General features: G+C 49.4%; 1 protein-coding gene across 1 annotated transcript in view; it reads right to left on the reverse strand.

The window, feature by feature from the left end:
- The window catches only part of TG (thyroglobulin), a 246,551-nt gene extending 226,537 nt beyond the window's left edge, over positions 1-20,014 (reverse strand). The window contains exons 1-9 of the mRNA XM_041768575.1: positions 19,948-20,014; positions 18,751-18,859; positions 16,907-17,004; positions 15,315-15,518; positions 14,790-14,949; positions 5,944-6,050; positions 5,107-5,250; positions 4,711-4,896; positions 449-1,543 (exon numbers count right to left, since the gene is read on the reverse strand). Coding sequence (XP_041624509.1) covers positions 449-1,543; positions 4,711-4,896; positions 5,107-5,250; positions 5,944-6,050; positions 14,790-14,949; positions 15,315-15,518; positions 16,907-17,004; positions 18,751-18,859; positions 19,948-20,014 — 2,170 coding nt within the window. The remainder of the gene's footprint in view (positions 1-448; positions 1,544-4,710; positions 4,897-5,106; positions 5,251-5,943; positions 6,051-14,789; positions 14,950-15,314; positions 15,519-16,906; positions 17,005-18,750; positions 18,860-19,947) is intronic.
- Positions 20,015-20,222: the final 208 nt, after the last annotated feature.

Genomic DNA, 20,222 nt, shown 5'->3' on the forward strand with positions numbered 1-20,222 from the left:
AAGGAACACGGAACAGGCATATCAGGTGAAAAGGTCCCACAAGCCCAAAAGACCAAGATGAAAACCCCTGACCATCCATCCAAACCATACCTGAAAACTTAACAGCCACAGAAACCCCATCAACCACAATTTTGTAGGTGTTATCTACAACATTCTGTCTATCTAGACAGAGAATGTCCCGGTCACCGAATTGGCACTATTGTGACCAGCTATTGTCAGCCTACAGAAATCTTTGAGCTCCTAGAGGCCAAGGGAGTCTCTCTACTCACTCACAAGTATAGTTAACGGGATCAACCCTTTTCTGGACAATTTTTAAGTTAAGTGGCAAATTTTGCCACTGCGAAATCTGGGACTTAAGCTACAATGGAATCCACTTTTTCTGCAATGCTCAGTGTCGGGGCCCCAAGAGAGAATTGGGATTTGTAGACTGAATACTCAACAGACTCACATTGCTTGGGTTCTCCAGGCAGGCTTCGAGTTCCAGGAATAGCCTGACCATTGGTGTCCACGCAGTAGCACTCTGAGTTAAAGCACTGGACGGGTAGGAAATGCCCCTCACTGGTACAAGAAGGGACGAACAGGCTGGCCCCAGCAGGCAGGCTGCCCGAGAGGCTTCTCATGAGAGCCCTTTGCTTCTCACACTCTGTGGGGCACTGGGGTCGTCCACCTCTAACCCTGGAGCCAGCCAGTTCTTTGCCCCGGGAATCCACACACCAGCACTCTCCAGCAAAGCACTGGACATCCTCGTAGTCTCCTTCTGCTGAGCACTGTGGCACAAAAAGGTTGCCAGGTGTCTGCTCACAGCCTTGGGAGCTGAGTACCATTTCCATCACATCACCTAGATCCCTTGCTATGTCTTCTGGCACAGAAATAGCATGCTGCAAGAAGAGAAGAAATTCTGGAAGCTCCAGAAGAGATGCCAGGAATGTCAGGGCATTTTGGTTCTCTTGTAAGTTGATCTGGAAGCCAAAGCTGCCCACAACTGGCATATTCATAGCCGTTCCCTCCTTAGAGGCTTCAGGGGGTGCTGTGGCAGGCTGTGAATCTAATCCCACGGAGAGGGGCTGGGCTAGGTCTGTCTCGCTGTTCTGGAAGCCTGGGAGACCAAACTGCTGGAAAAATTGACTGAAGTTAAATGTGCCTCTGGTGCCAAGGGCTCCAGACAAGTTGAACCGGCCAACATTCACCAAAAATTTCCCTCCAAAGAGGTTTTGCTGGAGTCGTGTTGGGTCAGTGGTAAACTGGAGGGCAAGACGAGCCAGCTCCCGGGAGGGAAAGATTGCTCCAATGGCTTCTCTGAGGAGAGTTTCTGAGGCAGAAAACTGTTTATCCTGCCCTTCTACCATGGGGCGGAGAATCCCAGAGTCAACAAAGAGCTCCTTGATCAAGGGTGGGCAGGATGTGGCAAATCTGGCTACTCTCTGAGACACCTGTCTTCCATCGGGAGCCAGAAACAAGCTGTGCTGGCTGAAGTAGCCCGAGGGCCCAAAGAATAGTCTAGACAGGGCCTGCCTCCTCTCTGATGCACAGAGCTGGGTTTCAGCTGCACAAGACAGAACAAATGAGAGAAAAGGTTTTAACAGCAACAAGTAATCCTGAGACAACCCCAGAGACCTTTCTGGTAGTAAGAAGTCCAGGATGTCAATGAAGAACATCGACATTTTGTGCCTCTGTCTTCTCTCCTTTTATTTACTTTTTACTTTCCCCCTCCCCGAGCAGCATCAGTGGTGGCCATTCGGTGGGAGTGAGTATTCCAGTTGATGTGACTTCCTCTCTTACCTCTCATTAGCCGGTGACCCTCTTCTAAGGCAAGCCTCCCAGGCACCGGTCCACCTTCTGAAAACCTGACCACATACATGCACCAAATGTATGAGGCTGAGCCTCCCTGACTCCTCGGCCCAATATTCCTATCCACCCAGAACTTTAGAACATAACATCATATGGACGTAAGGTCTTTGCAGATGTAATTAGTTGAAATGAGGTCACATCAGATGAGTGAGTCCTAAATCCCATGATGGGTGTCCTCCTAAGTCCATGAAAAGACACAGACACATGGGGGAAAGGCCATGTGAAGATGAGGGCAGAATGCAGGTACAAGCTAAAGAAGGCCAAGGGGTGCTGGCAGCGCCACCCCACCCCACAGCTGGACAGGCCAAGGATGAATTCTTCCTGAGGGCCTTCAGAGGGAGCTCAGCCCTACTAACACCCCAATTATAGATTCCTGGCCTCCAGGCTGGGAAGGAATAAATTCTTGTTGTTTTAAGCCATCCAGTTTGCGGTAATCTGTTACGGGAGCCCTAGGAAACTAATACACCAACAAATTCCTATTTGTTTTTAATGAAATGGTCTTTTATTTTTTTTCAACATTCTCTTGTTGGAATTTTTAATGGACTTTAATGCTTCATTATATGCTCTTCGTATGGCTGCCTAATTCCTCCTTTCGGGTAGGCTTGTCTACTACTTTATAGTCTCTTGGAGGATAAGAACCATACCTTAAATGCTATTAGTAGTATTTACTATAATCAGAAATATTTTCCTATGTTGTAATATGTAATATGAGATTATATTATAGGAAATACCCTATCATAGGAAATACTCTGTATTATAAGAAATCGTGTATTTCCTATCATACAGAATAATAATGCGCATGCAGCAAACACACTTAGTACATTTTTCTAGGCTTGTTGCCCTTTCCTTGAAGTTATTAATTAAATAGTAGTCAGCCAGTCAACTCCATGCACAGTCAGGTCATTCTATCTGAATATTGACAGCAATTACATTAAGAAAAAAAAAGACTTTAAGTTCAAATTCCAAGCATCTCCATCACACAGGTGACAGTAAGCAGGCTCTGTTTCTCCATAAAACCATAAATCTTAGCAGTCCTTTTCAGCCACCCCCCCCCACTCACCCCCAACTTTTTAAAATAATTCTTTCCCTTCAATTCACATGGATGCCAAAAAGGAAGTCGGCCAATGTCCCTTTGTAACTAGGCAACAGAGGAAGAATTGGAACATGAGAAAACAGACTGAACACATCAGAACCCCTAACACATCCCTCAACCAGGTCATGGCTGCCTTTGATGGAAGGTATTGCAGGACGGTATGGAAGAAATAAAGTTCACCGCTTTGCTTATTCTGTTTCCAAATTAAGGGCATATCCCTTCCATTCGTTTGTTATGTAGTGTTACCAAGGCAAAAAAAAATTCAGACATTACTTCCATGTGGCATTCGTTTGCATTGAAATAGGGCCCATACACCAGAGAGGAGAAAGTAAAAATATATGAACCATGCATTTGGTAGCATCCTGGTTTTAATTTAGAAAACCATAGTTCTATATTTCCACCTGGGAACAGGAAGGCACACTATTCTCTAGGTTTTAAGAGAACAGCAATGGAATCATAAATACTTTTAAGGCAGAGCTTCAAAACATTCTTCTACATTCTCACACTTGGCAGATAGAACACTACCAAATACTGCACAGAAGACTCAAAATGTTAAGTTGGAGAAAATGGTGACTTCATAGGAATCATTGAATGAACATGAACACTGATCTATTTTGAGGCTAGAAAAAGGCCTGCCCGCCTCCTTCACTGTTTGTGATCTCGTGGAATCTATCCAGTTCCCCCAAGTGGGAAACCTACAAGGGCTCCTGGATTCCTCCCTCCCCCTCACCCCTAACTTCCTTCAGGATCTTACTGGTAAGACGGAATAGAGTCTTAATGGAGTGTCTTGTGACAGTTCTCAAGTTCACACCCCTCTCCCCAGACCATTGCTTCTACTCTCCTATTGGTCCCTGTGCTGGGTTGAAGTATCTCCTCCAAATTCACATCCTTCCTGGAACCTGAGAACATGATATTGTTTGGAGTTAGGGTCATTGTCGATGTGAGTAGTTAAGACAAGGTCATACTACAGGTAGAGTGGGCTCTTAATTTTATATTATTCGTGTCATTAAGAGAGAAAGGGGCACCTGGGTGGCTCAGTGGTTGAGCATCTGCCTTCAGCTCAGGTCATGATCCTGGGGTCCTGGGATCGAGTCCCACACCGGGGTCCCCACAGGGAGCCTGCTTCTCCCTCTGCCTATGTCTCTGCCTTTCTCTGTGTCTCTCATGAATAAATGAATACAATCTTTAAAAAATAAAAATAAAATAAAATAAAATAAAAATAAATAAAATAAAATAAAAATAAAAATAAAAATAAAATAAAATAAAACTCCTCGACGTCTTCACCTCCAGGATAAAGTCTCCGAGCCCCAGTTTTGGTATGAAAGACCCCACTGTCCCATCCCTCCCATTCCCTCTAGGCTTAAAGCATCAAGCCCCACCCTGATCATGTTCCAACAATGTGTTTCTCTCCCCTTCTTGCAGATTCGATGTCCAGTAGCATATCAATGCCTCTCATTTCTCTCTTAATAATCTAATTCTCTTGCTCTACAGAGCAAGTAAACATAATTCTTTTTGTTTTTCCTTCACCTATGAGGCCCCAACATCCTGTGAGCTCGCCTGAGGAAGCAACTGTGCCTGATGTAGAATGTGAAACATATTGGAAATGAATGACGATAAAGTTCATTTCCATCACGTTGGGCTCAGAGGGCCTCTGGGGTATCCTCTGAAGGCAGTGGAGTGATGGGTTCCCGAGCGGTTGGTCTGGAGAAGCAATGAGAGTCACATGACCCGACGGGAACAGAAGAGAAGGCCGCGGAGAGGAAACCCACCACAAGACGGCCGTTCCCCTGGCCGCCGAGTCCCGGGGATCTCCTTCCCTCGGGCGTCCACACACCAGCACGGCCCTCCCCTCTGGCACTGCACCGCCTGGAAGCCCCCGTCCCGGCGGCAGCTCGGGGTGTAGGGGTGACCGAAGCTGCTGGCCGTGAACTGCTCCACTTCACATCTTGTGGGGCCTAGGAGAGAGAGGAGAGGTCGGGCAGGAAAGGAGAGGACAGGGCGTGAACAAGGCTCCTGGGGTGACAGCACACACTCTGTGTGCTCTTACCAGGTTCTAAATCCTCCTTCTGCTTCAGAGGACCAGCCCCAGAGGCCACGGGGACTCTAAGGCCTAAGTGGTTTCCGCCAAGCAGAAGCACACCCATGAGTCATGGCTTAGGACTTACATCGGAAGCGGCCGGAGAGGACTAGCTGGACCGCTAGGAACCGTCTCTGCAATATCCGGTACAGGGTGGTTTCGGCGAAGGTGGAAGCAAGGTCCAGGCCAGCAAAAATGGTGTCATAAATTTCATCGAGCAACAGCTCCAAACCTGAGCAAAGACAGAAGCGTCTCAAGGGCTCAGTGCATTCCAAAAGGAAGCCTTGACCTTGTTGATCAAACAGGTATTAGGCCAGAGTCTTCATGGATCTGATCAAGAATTAATGGTCTCAGCGGCGCCCGGGTGGCTCAGTCTGTTGAGCATCCAACTCTTGATTTCAGCTCAGGTCATGATCTCAGGGTCGTGAGAACGAGCCCCACATGGGGCTCCACACTCAGCAAGGAGTCTGCTTAAGATTCTCTCTTTCCTTCTGCCCCCGCCCGTGAATAAATAAAGTCTTAAAACAAAAAGATGGTAATGGTTTCCAAAGTCAGGGCTGCTATATGGTTGCGCAGGTTGCTCACAGCACCAAGGAGCACAGTTTGCAAGAATGAGAGCAGATTAAAAGGCATCCTGTGTTCCACTCTCTGGGCTCAGAGCCGCACCTGCCCAAAGTGGGGCTCCTCTTTCCAGTGTGCACGAAGGCTCCATATGCACCAGCAGCTGTGTTCATAGCACCCGAGATGAACATTTGCAAACTGCGCCCTCTTCAACACCCATGGCAGCCTAGCAGGAGCGCAAACAGACACTGCTTTCTGTTTAGCAAGCTTTCAGGTTTGGGGAATGTCTCTCTCTCTCTCTCTCTCTCTCTCTCTCTCTCTCTCTCTCTCTCTCTCTCTTTCCATTTACCTGAGATGTGCTTACCTGTGCCGGACAGCTCCCGCCCTAGACTGTCTGCACAGTGACAATACCCAGACACGTCAGGGAACTTGCTCCGGAAGGCACTGAAGGTCACGAATGCATCTGGAAACCTAAGACAGAATGAGATTTATGGCCACTGTTTCCTAAAGCTCAAGTCTTCACAAGCCCTTCTAAAAGAAAGAAAGAAATGTGGCCTCATCTCATCTGAGGAGAAGGAATATCTACTTTTTTTTTTTTTTTTAATCTCATGCCATTCGCTCCATGTTTTTTGCAGTAAATATGTTTCTTTTCTAAACTGGTTTTACCTGGCGAGGGCCAGGCTGGACAAGTGAAAATGAATCCGCACTCAGCTGTCGCCTATGAATTAGTCATTTGCCTCCCTCGTGGAATTTCACCAATTTGCACCCAAACGTGTGCCTCGTAGGATTGGGAGGAAAAAGGATGATGGACATCACATCACTGGAGTGTAACGTTACTAGACTATAACGCTAGGGACTCAAGGCCAAGTTTGCTTGACAAACATATGGTCCATTGTAGATGATCTCATTTTGGGAGATCAAAAAACTCCGGAGCCCTTTACAACTTTTCCAGAGCTTGAAAAGAAGCCAGAATCCACCGTAGGAAATTCTTCAGGACGTTTCCCAGTTCCACAGTTGAGAACACATAAAATCAACATGACACCACCAAAAGGGCTATGCAATCCCTCTCCATAAGTACAGGGCAAGTGTGCCCAAGCCACGTCCAACCTGGCAATTGCTATCAGGAGCCAACTGGCAGGGTTCCCGATCCGGGAAGTAAGATGAAGCTAAGGTGATATAAAAGCATACCGAGGAGTTCTTCCCATGTGCAATGATTCAGCAACCAGAGAGGAATCGTTATGCAACATCAGGGGATTTGTTTTTTTGCCCTATAGGGCTAGCACATGAGAACCAACCATAATGTGTTTCTCCCTGTGTCGGGAAACATCCCCAGAGAGTAAGTTAGCAGAAGCAGCAGCTCTCGGCGCAGGGATCCACTGCTGTGTCATCTATTCCAGCAAAACACTGAAAACAACCTTAATATCCGGTGATAGGAAGAGTAAGAAGTAAATTACAGTAAACTTCCTAAATGGTTGCATCTACAACATTAGGTAAAAAGGGGAGAATACAAAATGGCCTGTATAGACACTGCAATTACCACAGTGCACATGAACCACTATTGGAAGGCAACAGATAACACAGCAATTGCTTGCAGCCTGAACTGGGGGTGCAACCGTAGTAGATAATTTGCGTGAGAATGAATATGCAACACAATGCCTATAAAAGCACTACAGGAGTATGGATTTTTTTTCCATGTTGTCGGTCTTTTATTGTGTATTCGTGAGTTAAATAAAAAGGAGCGTTATGGTAGGCAAGTTATGCATAGCAGAAACTAAAAACTCACTTTGCCCAGTTGCCACAGATTGGAGTATATATAATAAAAATTCATGAATTGAAAGCTGGGATTGGGATCCCTGGGTGGCGCAGCGGTTTGGCGCCTGCCTTTGGCCCAGGGCGCGATCCTGGAGACCCGGGATCGAATCCCACGTCGGGCTCCCGGTGCATGGAGCCTGCTTCTCCCTCTGCCTGTGTCTCTGCCTCTCTCTCTCTCTCTCTCTCTCTCTCTCTCTCTCTGTGACTATCATAAATAAATAAAAATTAAAAAAAAAAAGCTGGGATGATTCCATTCTAAAAGCACTAATACTAGGATAATAATCACTTCCACTTATTGAGCACTGTCCCGTACAAGACAATCTGCCAAATATTTAATATAGGTTGACTTATTTCATCCACTTAACACTCTTCTAAAAGGCAGGTGGTATTTTCTCGTACCCATTTTAGAGGTTAAGAAGGTAAGGTATGGGGACGCCTGAGTGGCTCAGTGGTTGAGTGTCTGACTTTGGCTCAGGATGTGATCCCAGAGTCCAGGGATTGAGTCCCATGTCGGGCTCCCTGCAAGGAGCCTGTTTCTCCCTCTGCCTATTTCTCTGCCTCTCTCTCTGTGTCTCTTATAAATAAATAAATAGATAGATAAATAAATAAATAAATAAATAAATAAATAAATAAATAATAATAAATAAATAAAATATTCTTTTTAAAAAAAGAAGGTAAGGTATGTTGGCCCCCATCTAGAAACAGCGGTGGGAGAGAGAGTTTATACCCAGGTCTTCCCCACCCCATGATGCCTACATCTGCCAGTGGTATCATTCAATGTATGTTGGCTGCACCTGCTTCCTGTCCTACATTCTGAAAGGCACGCAACTCTGTTTTGTTCTGGCAATTTCCTCTAGATACCTTTTCCCGATATCTAATAGGTATCTCCAGTGGGTGAAGATACACCCGCTGGAGAACGCATGGTCAGGGCACCTGGCTGGCCCCAGGTCCTGAAATGTATTTCAGCACAAGGCACTGGAAGTTTCAGTCACTCTAGCCCCATGTCCTTCCAACTCAACCCAAAGGCCCACTTCAGGGTCATGCCCCAGGACCAGTGCCAGCAGCAGGACTATTTTTTTTTTTTTACATTTTTCTTTTAATTTAAATTCAATTTGCCAACATATAGTATAACACCCAGTGCTCATCCCATCAACTGCAGGACTTTTGAGCCATCTTCATCCCTCTACTTTAGGGTCAAAGTCCTCCTCTCTGGGTTTACAGTCTTATGAGCTACCCAGTGTCTGGGCCTCTGTGTGCTTTTTACATGGACCTCACTCCTGATATCCCTCCTTCTTGCATATTGAAGATCACTGTGGGGGCGCCTGGGTAGCCCAGTCTGTTCAGCATCTGCCTTTGGCTCAGGTCATGATCTCGGGGTCCTGGGATCGAGCCGAGCATTGGGCTCCCTGCTCACCAGGGAGTCTACTTCTCCCTCTGCCCCTCTTTCTGCTCATGCTCTCTCTCTCTCTCTCTCTCTCTCTCTCTCTCAAATAAATAAATAAAATCTTAAAAAAAAAAAAAAAGAGACAACTATGGCTTCAGCTGGAAGCGGTCCTCCTGTTCCCTCAGGAAGATGACCTGAAGGCCTTCCTGGACTCTGCTTCCTCTGCTCACCTCTGGGACAGACCCCCTGCACTGTCACCTGTAATCCCTCCTTGCCAATTCTGTGTGCAGTGAAAAAAGCTCCGGGTCCGGAGCCAGATGTGTGAGAGCTCTGGCTCAGCCTAGCCACACGTGGTCATGGCCGTTAATTACTATTCATGAAAATAATAACAGGGGACATGCTCAGGATGATCAGACACTGCACCAGCACCCTCTAATCTCCTTAATCCTTACAACAACCCTTAAAAAGCTGCATTTCACAAATGAGAACCCTAGGATTCAGTGTGGTGAACTGACCAAGATCACCCAGCCCGGACCCGACACCAGGCATCTTGAGTCCACTCAGACCTCCCCTTGTCTCCCCACAGCAGCGGCTGGCAGGGTGGAGTGCTGCTTCTGAAACAGAGCCCAGTCCTCAGGGCACCTCACCCTGGCAGCGACAGGAAGCTCAAACTTTGAGTTTTACTTGATTCCCTTTGTTCCCAAAGTCTGATTTGATAAATCTGATTTTCGTGGCTGATTTCTGAAACGGTATCCACCACTATGAATTCTGGACTCTTCCTCCAGTATAGCAATAGGCACCAGGATGGTTTAGCTGCTGCTTCTCTATTGTCATTAGTGCTTTCCCATCGGCCAGGATGGGAAGTCTTCCGCCATGCTTTCAACCTCCTATTTACTAGATTCCCACCCTTCTCTGCCACCTCAACAAAAGTCTAATAACTACTGAGCCTGAACCTAAGGTTTAGACGAAAGGAGGGAAAGGCTCCCTCATAATAGTTGGGCCAGCTAGGTTTGGAACCTGGTGTACAGCCAAAGAATGCTCCCAGAGGAAGTGAGTCTGGAGTGGGATCCTGAAGCTAAGAACAAGGATTTGGCAAGAAGAGGACAGAGAACATGTCTAGAAGGATCATTAGCACATCGCCACGTTCAAAGTGAGGGCAGAGGATGAAAGTGTGGACAGGAGAACCTGAGAAGCTGGTCATCACTGGGGGAGATGTCCCCCCAAGTCTGGGGGGGGAGAGAGTCTCGAGACCCAACCATCTCTACCATGGACACACTGTTCCTGAAAGTTCCATGCCTACTGTCCTTCTAGGCTCAGGTCTTAGGAAACTGACTGTCTTGCTGGCAGCAGGACATGGGCAAGTCATATAGGACCTTATGGCATATGGCATCGTTCCTTTTATGGGGATAGAAGGAACAAAGGTTTTTCCACTTTTGACAGAAAAAAAAATTGTTTTCCTCTGAAAAACAGGTTTACTTTTATCTGGTGGAAACCAAATAACTGAGAGTATCTTTTCTTCCTTTGTTTGTAGGGCGCTCAGAGACAAATATGCACCTTTTTCTATTTGTTATAAGAAAACTTTTGGAACAAGTGGTACATACCAACTTTTCTTTGTCTTATTCTTATTTTCTACCCTTATTTTGCCTCCTCTAGGATCTCTTCTATTATCTATTTCTATCCCATTCGGGGTGTGTCAGAAGAAAGGAGGAAGAGAAAATCAGAACAAAACCTTAAAAATCAAAAGTAACATAGTTTATCTAATGGAAAAGGATGTGTCCCTTCTGTTGAATAAAAGCAAAACCTCAAAAGGATCCTAAGAAAGTTCTCATGAAAGAAAATTGTAGGATCCCTGGGTGGCGCAACGGTTTGGCGCCTGCCTTTGGCCCAGGGCGCGATCCTGGAGACCCGGGATCGAATCCCACATCGGGCTCCCGGTGCATGGAGCCTGCTTCTTCCTCAGCCTGTGTCTCTGCCTCTCTCTCTCTCTCTCTGTGACTATCATAAATAAATTTAAAAAAAAAAATTAAAAAAAAAAAAAAGAAAGAAAATTGTAGTGCAGGAGTAAAGGATGGCTGTCCTGAGTTTATGCTCAGATGGTGGCCAACCCAGAGTTACAGAAATCATGACACAGGCTCAGTGAAATACTAAATGTCAGGCCCTGCCAGGTACCCAATCCTGGTCTTGTGCAAAATGATATCCATGCCCTGGGCTCGGGTAGCCAACACCAGTACTCAGTCAGATTCTCCATGCCACCCACAGACAGTCCCTCCAGAAATCTAACCATTAATTTATAAATTAGCAATTTAGGTGCCAGAAGAGCACTTCTTCAAGTAGGAGCTGTGAGCTGGCATGGATGTCTCCTATGAGGGTAACTGGTGGTCAGTCCTCAAAGGATTTCTCTGTATGTTCTGTAATGATGTCTCTTTGCCACACATTATGATGCATGTAATCTTTCTCACTGGATTATCTGATCAGCACAGGTGGCCAAGGTTTGAAAGTTTGAGTTTACTTAGTCACTAAGGGCTAATAAACCGATTAACTGAATTTTAGGAGGGACCACTAAGGCCTGGCAATGGCACCAGCTCTTAGAACCTTTACCTGCAACCTGCTTAGCCAGAATGCATTTCCCCAGTTAGCAGTTGAGCGAGGGTAGTAGGAAAGGTGGGGAAGAGTTCGAAGAACTCATAAAGCTTACTCCACAGCACAGGGCGGTTTTCAAAGTCACCAGCCAAACAGGAGTCATCAGCTGTGGCCCTCAGGAAACAAAAGGACCTGCTTCAAATGGGTAAACGGGATGGCCGCATTCAAGTGCAAGTCATCACCTAGCACATGAAGAACCCACAGTAGATTGGCAAATAAGCTCCCCACAGCCTTCCAGCCTCCCCTCCAGGCCCCATGCAAATAAGTCAACTGCTTCATGCCCCTTCTCCACTGGAATGTCCCAAAGAAAGCCTCTCAGATTCAACATTCCAAATTGAAACTTGTGACTTTCCTTTTCCAAACTCATCCAAACTCATCCTGTACCATGCATCCAGAAACCAGACCTGGGCTTGACTCTTCCTCTTCTCACCCTCTACCTTCTGGATTCTACCTCAGACATGTTTCCCCAGCCATCCCGTCTCCTCACAGTGCTCTCCATCACATGCTCTTGGTCCACACCAATGTGGTCTCTCACCTGGACCCATGTAGGAGCCTCCAGACCCACAGAGCTGCCTCCCTGCACCTGCTCTGCTCTTCCCCAGCCAGTCCATTCTTTCCTAAATTCAAAATATACCCAATTTCCCCACAAGCTCAAAATTCTTGATGCCATATTGGGGACGTACTAATACTAAAAAATTACTCCTTGCTTATCTGAGCTTCAAATATAACTGGCCATTCTGTATTTTATCTGCAACCTTGGGTAGGAAATCTAGACTCTCTAGAGTGGCCTCTGGGGCTCCTGCCACCCTGCCCTGTGGAGCAGCTGGGCCTGGCACTGCCCAGGTCAGCTTATCAAGAAATCCCTGAATGCGGCTGGGCTTCCAGTAACCAACCACCCAACCCTTCCCATGACCTTTCTAAGTCGGAATTCCCCCCCAGAGACATGCTTGCTTACATAAAGGAAAGGATCCCATTTCAGGAATAAATTTTTCTGGTTGCATCTCTTAAACAATGGAGGCTTAGTCTTGAACTTTTGCGTTTAACTCGACTGCCCCCTCGTGGAGAGAGCTTGAACTGTGCCTCAAGCTGACACCCGCAAAATTCTTGAACGCATAGGTTGCAGGCCTGCTGTGCACCAAGCTCTGTGCTAGGTGCTGCAGGGAAAGAGTTGAATCAAAGGTGTGTGGGATGGTGAGTGGAGCCAGACAGCTCTAGCACCCACTAACCATGGCTCCCAGGGTGAGCTCCTTAGCTTCTATGTTTCAGACTCCTCATCCGTATCCCGGAGAACGTAATTATTTTTGTAACCATTAAAGCAGGCAGAAAGACACCCAATTGCCTGTATGTAGTAAGTACTCAGCTGAACTTGAAATAAGCACACATTAGTTTGCATCAGTGACAATCAGTGAATCGGGCTGTTTGGAAATTCTTATGTGCACACAGGTAGGCCATTCTCTAAGCCTCAGAGGGAAAAATGCAAAACAACCCCCCCCCCCCAAAAAAAAACCCTAATTTATGTTTGCTGCAGCTGGGGGATACGTCAGGAATCCCTACAGATGCATAACAATTGGCATCTGTCTCAGGTAGTTTCATAGACGAGGCCTCATCACATCCTCGCCATGACCTAGCGCGCAGGGAGTTGTCTCCATATTTCAGTTGGGGACACTGAGGCATAGGGATAAAGGGAAAGGAATAGGTCACTTTGCCAAGCAGTGGCCGAGTTAGAATCAGGGTCATGGAGGCTAGTGCTATGGGGCCAGGCAGGTCACACCGATGGAAGGAGCATCCACCGTGACCCAGGGGGACACAGAGCGCTGGACCACGTATGATCAGTCCAAAAAGAGCAGTTCAAGGCCAGCTTCTTCCTGCCAGGGGGGAATTCAGGAATCCAGAATCTGGGCTATTAAGTTAAACGTAAGAAATTGCTGATGTTCAACTGTTTTTTACCTACACAAACAGGAATTTCACGGAGTTGACCTGAAATGCTCTCGGTTTTTAAAATAACAAGCAGCTCGAATAAGACTTGTCGATGGGACAGTTCATGTGTCCAGGCTGCTAGGCTGCCACCCCTCCCGGCACAGCCCATGGGAACGCTCTCTCTCTCAGAGAGGGAAAGAAATGGGTTGTTTTGGAAGCCAGCCACAGAGAGGCTCAGGTTCTCCAAGAGAACTCCCATCAATATTCACAGACTAACGCGCTTACTGATTGCACTCAGGACGAGGCAACCACGTCTGAAGTCCATGCTGGCCCTTTGCAATGACAAAGTGGCCGTCTTGAATCACCAGAAGCAATCTGATTATTTGGGCAGAGATCTATCATGCATCTCCCTTCTTAGGCTTGTCACTTCAATCTTCAAAATCATTTATAGGTGCGTAGACACACGCGTAGACAAAACGGCATAAATACGGTGGTCCCCACGCTTGCCATCATGCCATCATTTTTCCTTCTCTGCTAATTCCCTTCTTCTCCTACCCCTGCTTCTCCATAGCAACTCGATCCTGCCGATGGCCATGATCACCACCCCGCGTATGCCGATCACAGACACAAGCGTAATCCTATCACCGTATATGTATGTGAAAGGACGTGTGTCTGTTTTGTAAGAAGCAAATCATACAAGCGCCTTGTGTCTTCTATCATAGCGTCATAATATGGGCTGCAGCACCCTCTCCACGTCAACTGGTAGAGTTCCAATGCGTTCTGTTTAACGGCTGCATGGATATTTCCGGTGGCGGCGCATTTATCCACCTTGACTTTCTCAGCCTCTCTGCTCTCAGTTTTCTGCTACAGTGAGAAACAATGCAGTAGACATCCCAATACATGCGTCTTCACTCTCCTGTACTTTCATTTCCTTGGGCTCCCTGGCCCAGGGCAGGCAGTGGGGGAAAGAGGGGCGTTAACTTATGTTTAATTCACCATCTTGCTTTGTTAAAAATAATGTTTTTGGGACACCTGGGTGGCTCAGTGGGTGAGCATCTGCCTTTGGCCCAGGGTGTGACCCCGGGGTCCTGGGATCGAGTCCCGCATCGGGCTTCCCACAGGGAGCCTGCTTCTCCCTCTGCCTGTGTCTCTGCCTCCCTCTCTATGTCTCTCGAGAATGAATGAATGAATGAATGAATGAATGAATGAATGAATAAATAAATAAATCAAAATAAAACAAAATAAAACAAAACAAAATAAAATAAAATAAAATAAAATAAAAATACTGTGTCCTTCGGATGCCCAGTCATGTATGAGAGTGAGGCCTCTCTCAACTCCCACCAGTGGGTACCTAGGGCACCTCAAAGCCCCCAGCCCCAGCGTGAGGCATGAGCCTCAGCAGGGATAGGAAGACACGGCCTGGGGTTGAGCAGACCCCAGAGGCAGGCTCCCCTTACCTGTTGTAGCTATGAACCAGGTCAAAGATCATCATGTCTGTGGTGTTGACAAACTTGCACTGGACAGGCATGAACCCCCCATCCGGAGAACACTGGGGTGGTGACTTGTCTCCCACCCCATGGAGGAGACGCCGGTTTCTTATCTCACAGCTCTGAGGACCTAAACATTTCAGAGGAAAAATGTTCAATTCTTCGGTCCTAGTAGGTGCCTGGGCTCCCGTGGTCCAGACGCAGACGTTCCCAGGAAACGCAGGACCCAGACCCACATGGAGACGAAGCCCTGCATGGGGCCCTGGCCAGTGCTCCCCGACGTCCTGCTTCTGCTCCCGACCACCAGCCAGCAGATGCTGACCATCCCCCATGGGGCAATGTTAGGAGGGGTGCAGCCTCCCTAAAATGCTCTCATTCTCTGCACTGGGGGCCAGGCTCTGTGCCTTTCATCAGGGAGACCTGACGAAGTCTTGGTGACGTGCAGGGAGCTGAGCCCATGGGGGATGTCAGGGGGCCGGGGCTCTGGAGACTTACAGCGGGCTGGCCTGCCCAGCTGGCGCGTCCCGTACACCTCCATCCCTTCGGCATCCACGCACCAGCACTGCTGCTGCCACAGGTCGCACTGCACGGGTGCGTAACCCCCCGACTCCTGGCACTGGGGGAGGTAGGATGTGGCAGTGCTGTTAAGGTAGCCGCTCAGCAGGATTTGCTGCCTCTGCAGCTGGCAGAATGACAGGCCTGAGGGTGCAAGGAGCAGCGTCAGAGCTTCAGGTTCCCCCTCACCCCCACCTGATGCCGGAGATAGGGACGTGTCCTTCCCACCCACAGTGAGGGGACCTCGGGCCCAGCCTGCAGGGCTCCTCAGCGCTGGCAGCAAGTTTGGGACCAGTGTGTCCACCGCCCGGCTCTACCCCAGATTTCTCCTGCATCCTGCACACCTGTCAGGGAAGGGCACACCCCACGGGACACCGCACAGCCTGCAGCCCAGGCGCTGCAGGGGGGAGGCGGCACAGCACTGCAGGCTGGCTGTGCGCAGCTCGTCCCATCGCTTCCCCACACCCCTGCCCACACCCTCACCGTGTATCCCTGGGGAGGCCCTGCAGCCTGCACTGCTCTGGGCCTCCCTCCTCCTCTGCAGGGCTGAAACTCCACCGCCTTCCTCAGCAATGAGGATTGGTGACCATGACAGTCACCGCCCCTGCTGAATACCTACTGTGTGCCCAGCGTTTCACATGCGCCTTAAAACCTGCAAGACGTGGGGCGCCTGAGGGCTCAGCGGTTGAGCATCTGCCTTAGAATCAGGTCGTGATCCCGAGGTCCTGGGATTGAGTCCCATGTCCGGCTCCCCGCAGGGAGCCTGCTTCTCCCTCTGCCTGTGTCTCTGCCTCTCTGCATGTATCTCTCATGAATAAATAAATAAAATCTAAAAAAAAGAAACAAACCTGGGAGCCTGGTCCTACATTCCTATTAATAGGCGAGCAATGACAGCTCAGTGAGGGCCCGGCCTGGCGGAGGGCATTCAGCAGGAGCCTGCTGGGAGCCAGCCTGCTCCGCCCCCACCACCCTCCACTAGCCAGGCTGGGGGCAAACAACCGGTGCCCAAAGCTGAGCTTTTCTCCTTAAAGAAGAGCTTTGGTTCCAGGCTGGATATCACCATTTAAAGATGACCAGCTTCCCCAACCTGTGTTCTAGGCTCAGCGCTGACATGCTTTACAGGGGAGGAGGGTGGAGGCTGTGTTCCTTTGACTACTCATGATGATAATTATTTTATCTTATTTTTTTTTTTCAAATAATTATTTTAACAGGGACGTTTTCACCTAAGCCTCAGATTTTACAAACAACTGAGGTGAGCGAACACTCGGTGTGTCCGGGGCCTCATTCTGCTTCCAGCAGCCCTGGGGGTCCGGCCCTGTGGCTTCCTCAGTGCCAGGCATGTGGCCGGCGAGCCAGGCCAGCTTGGCACCTGTTTGCTGAACAAATGGTGTGCTCAGCCCCCTGGATCTTCACGGCAGTCCCGCAGGAAGTAAGGCTTGGCGTGCACAATCGTCATCCTCATTGGAAGGGCAACCTCCGGCAGCCCGGGGCCCAGGGACCCTCCTTCCCTCCCTGCCCCCGTGCACACTTACAGGCCGCGGGCCGAGCAGGCTGCCTGCTGCCGGGCACCTCCACGCCGTCGGCACCCACACACCAGCAGGTGCGCCCGTCATTCTGGCACTGGACGGTCCTGCGGACAGGAGGGACACACCACAGGGACTGCGTTATAGGGGCCCCAAGCTGCAACCCAGCTGGCTGTCCCTCCTCTTTTCCGTTCATCCACTTTTTTTAAAGATTTTTTTATTTATTCATGAGACACACACACACACACAGAGAGAGAGACTGGGAGAGGCAGAGACACAGGCAGAGGGAGAAGCAGGCTCCATGCAGGGAGCCCGAAGCAGGACTCGATCCTGAGACTCCAGGATCAGGCCCTGAGCCCACGTCAAGCGCTAAACCGCTGAGCCACTCAGGGATCCCCTCTTCCATGTTTTAATTCCTTTAAATTAGGGAGACATGGAGGGGAGAGGGGTGGGCAACAGAGGCCAAAGCCAGCCTTTACCTGAATTGCTCATCCCTGTGACATCTCAGCCCTTCACCCTCCAGACATCTGGTCTACAAGGCCACCCTGTTGTGTGGCTGCCACACGGTCACCAATGTGGAGGGTAAAAGTGGTGCCAGGGCTGGGCTAAGTGTCCGGGGCCAGGAAAAACATCCGGTAAAGTCAGGGGTGTTGGAGAGCAGAGCCTCAGGCCAGGGTTACACGGAGAGGCACATCTGTGGGTGGCCTGCGGCAAGCAGTGGCCACAATGAGGCCAACAAGATGATCAAGCATCCTTCTAGGGGCAGAAGGTCACAGGTGCACCAGATGAAGAGAAAAGCTCCCTGAGGAGGACCAGGGTGCTTGGAACTGCAGATGGCATGGGAGGAGCCACGTGAACAAGGTGAGCACAGGTGAGCCACCTGCCACGTCCCGTGCCATTCCACATGTCCCCAAGGCCCCAGTAGTGGCCGGCCCATGGTGTCGCTGCCCTCCTGGGAGTGTGTAAGGGGGCTGCAAGGTGCATGGGGAGGACTCGGACCATGAAGGCAGGCAGGGATGCTTCACAGGGGGCTCCCAGAATGCAGCCACAGACCAGGCTCCCCTGGTCCAATGTGACTGGCACAGCACGGGGAAGTTAACATCCAAGGACTCCCATGCGTTCTGCTGGAGAGTCGAGATTATCACTGCACTCTTAGGGGCCAGTCTGGGACGCAAGTTCACATTAAGGCAGCCAGAAGCTCCCTCCAGAGAGGAGCTCACGGCGGGGACAGAGGTGCATAGCCCAGATCGCTGGCCCCAGCTGGGCTTGGAGGCGCGGCGGCAGCCTGAAGTCCAGGCAGCTCGTGCCTCCCCCGACCCCGGACCTCTCAAGGCTGCAGGTGAAGGGGCGGGCAGGCACTGAAGCCTCAATCCCCCACCCCTTTTATTAAAGCAGTTACAGGGCAGCCCAGGTGGCTCAGCGGTTTAGTGCCGCCTTCAGCCCAGGACGTGATCCTGGAGACCCGGGATCGAGTCCCACGTCGGGCTCCCTGCATGGAGCCTGCTTCTCCCTCTGCCTGTGTCTCTGCCTCTCTCTGTGTCTCTGTGTGTGTGTCTCATGAACAAATAAATAAAATCTTAAAAAAAAAAAAAAAAAGCAATCACGCTGAAAGTTTGGGCAGGAAATGAAGGGAAGTGCCTGGTCCTGGCTGGGATGACGAGGGACTGGGGTGCTTGGGTCAGATTATCCTGTGTCAATCAACCCCAGAGGTGGGCACCCCTCCCTCCAAGTGGCAGTGGCCACATGTCATGCATGTGGGGTGAGTGGGGGCACAGCGCAGGGGCTGGTGGGAATGAGATAAGCTTTAAGGTCTCTTAGGGCCCCAGGAGTCCACAGGGCTGAGGGAGCCTTACTGGTAGCTGCCGTCTTCCGCGCACTGAGGAACATACTCTGCTCCTTTCAGAAAGGCCCTCTCCCTCTGCAGCTCGCAGGGACGCAGAGGCTGGGCGTCCACCTGGTATTCTGGGGAAAGGGAAGCAGCTCATCAGGGAAGAGTATGGATGGGATTCCAGTAGCAAAGCACAGATCCTCTCCTGGGCTGTATTTCTGGCATCACCATCAACAATTAGGCTCTAATTTCCAGTTTGGTGGTTATTGATGCGTTTCTAAGTATGACATTGGCCCGTTTAACCCTCAGCCTCTCCTGGGAAGTGATGTCTGCCCTTCACCCTTGTGTCCCTGAGACGGTGAAAGTAACCCTGCTCAAGGTCACACAGCTGGCACCGAGCGGGCTCCGAAGTCAACCTTCAGACCCCGCCTTCTCCCGAGACTCTGGGGGTTAGGTCCGAACACCAGGAAGAAGGTGTCCTTGGATCTATCAAGCCGTCCCCATGAGCAGGGCACCTCCCTGGCACAGGTCAGGGATGCAGACTCATTAATAATTCCCCTGTGTCATTCTTTCCACTGAGAGCGCATGTGACATGCAGGAGCTTATCCGAAATCTCAACCATGTCAGAAGAGGAGTGTCACTGGCTTACTTTTCCAGCAAGAAAACCGAAGCTTAGACTTATCCAAAGTCACCCAGCAAGTGGCTGAGCCTCTGCTGGAACTTATGTCTATTTCACTGAACAGGTGGATTTTTTTTTTTTCCGCTACCTGTGGACTACTTCTCAAATGCCTCACATAGATTACCTCGGCCTGAGACAGCTAAGGGAATTAAAAAAAAAAAAGAAAGAAAGAAAGAAAGAAAGAAAAAAAAGAAAAAGAAAATAAATAAATAAATAAATAAATAAATAAATAAATAATAAATAAAATAAAATTAAAAAAGTTGATGCCAACATTCACAAAAAGGATGGGGTGGAGTGAGCTAAAATTGACTTAGGAAGATCTGATTTCCCTTCTACTCTCCATGAATCACAGGTCTGTGACCTGAAGGCAAATCAGTCCGCCTCTCTGAACCTCTGTCTCTTCATCTGAAAGCCATCCTCAGGACATTGTGGGCATTCAGTGAGACCACAAATGTCCTGAGGCATGGGGACAAGATCATCGGAGTTGTGGCCTGGAAGCCCCCTCCAGACCCTCTGCTCCCCAGTCTTGGGCTCATAACTCACCGAAGATGTTGGCTGACACCACGCAGGCTGAGCCCAGCAGACTGAAGACCCACAAGGCCAGGGTCATTTTGCAGGCCCTTCTGGGGATGAAGGGGTGGAAGCCACTGCCCACCCCAGGCTCTGGCCAGGGAGCCTTTATAGAGCTGCTCGGGCACCTGCTCCCCCGCCCACGGGCACTCAGCGAAGCGGCGCCTACCCTGTTTTCTCTGCAGGTCACAAGGGGCTCCTCCACCTGCATCTGCTCCCTTCTGAGGACACTCGTGTGGCCAGTGGGG

The sequence above is a fragment of the Vulpes lagopus genome, chromosome 9 (assembly GCF_018345385.1).
Source record: "Vulpes lagopus strain Blue_001 chromosome 9, ASM1834538v1, whole genome shotgun sequence".
Classification (NCBI taxonomy): Eukaryota; Metazoa; Chordata; class Mammalia; order Carnivora; family Canidae; genus Vulpes; species Vulpes lagopus.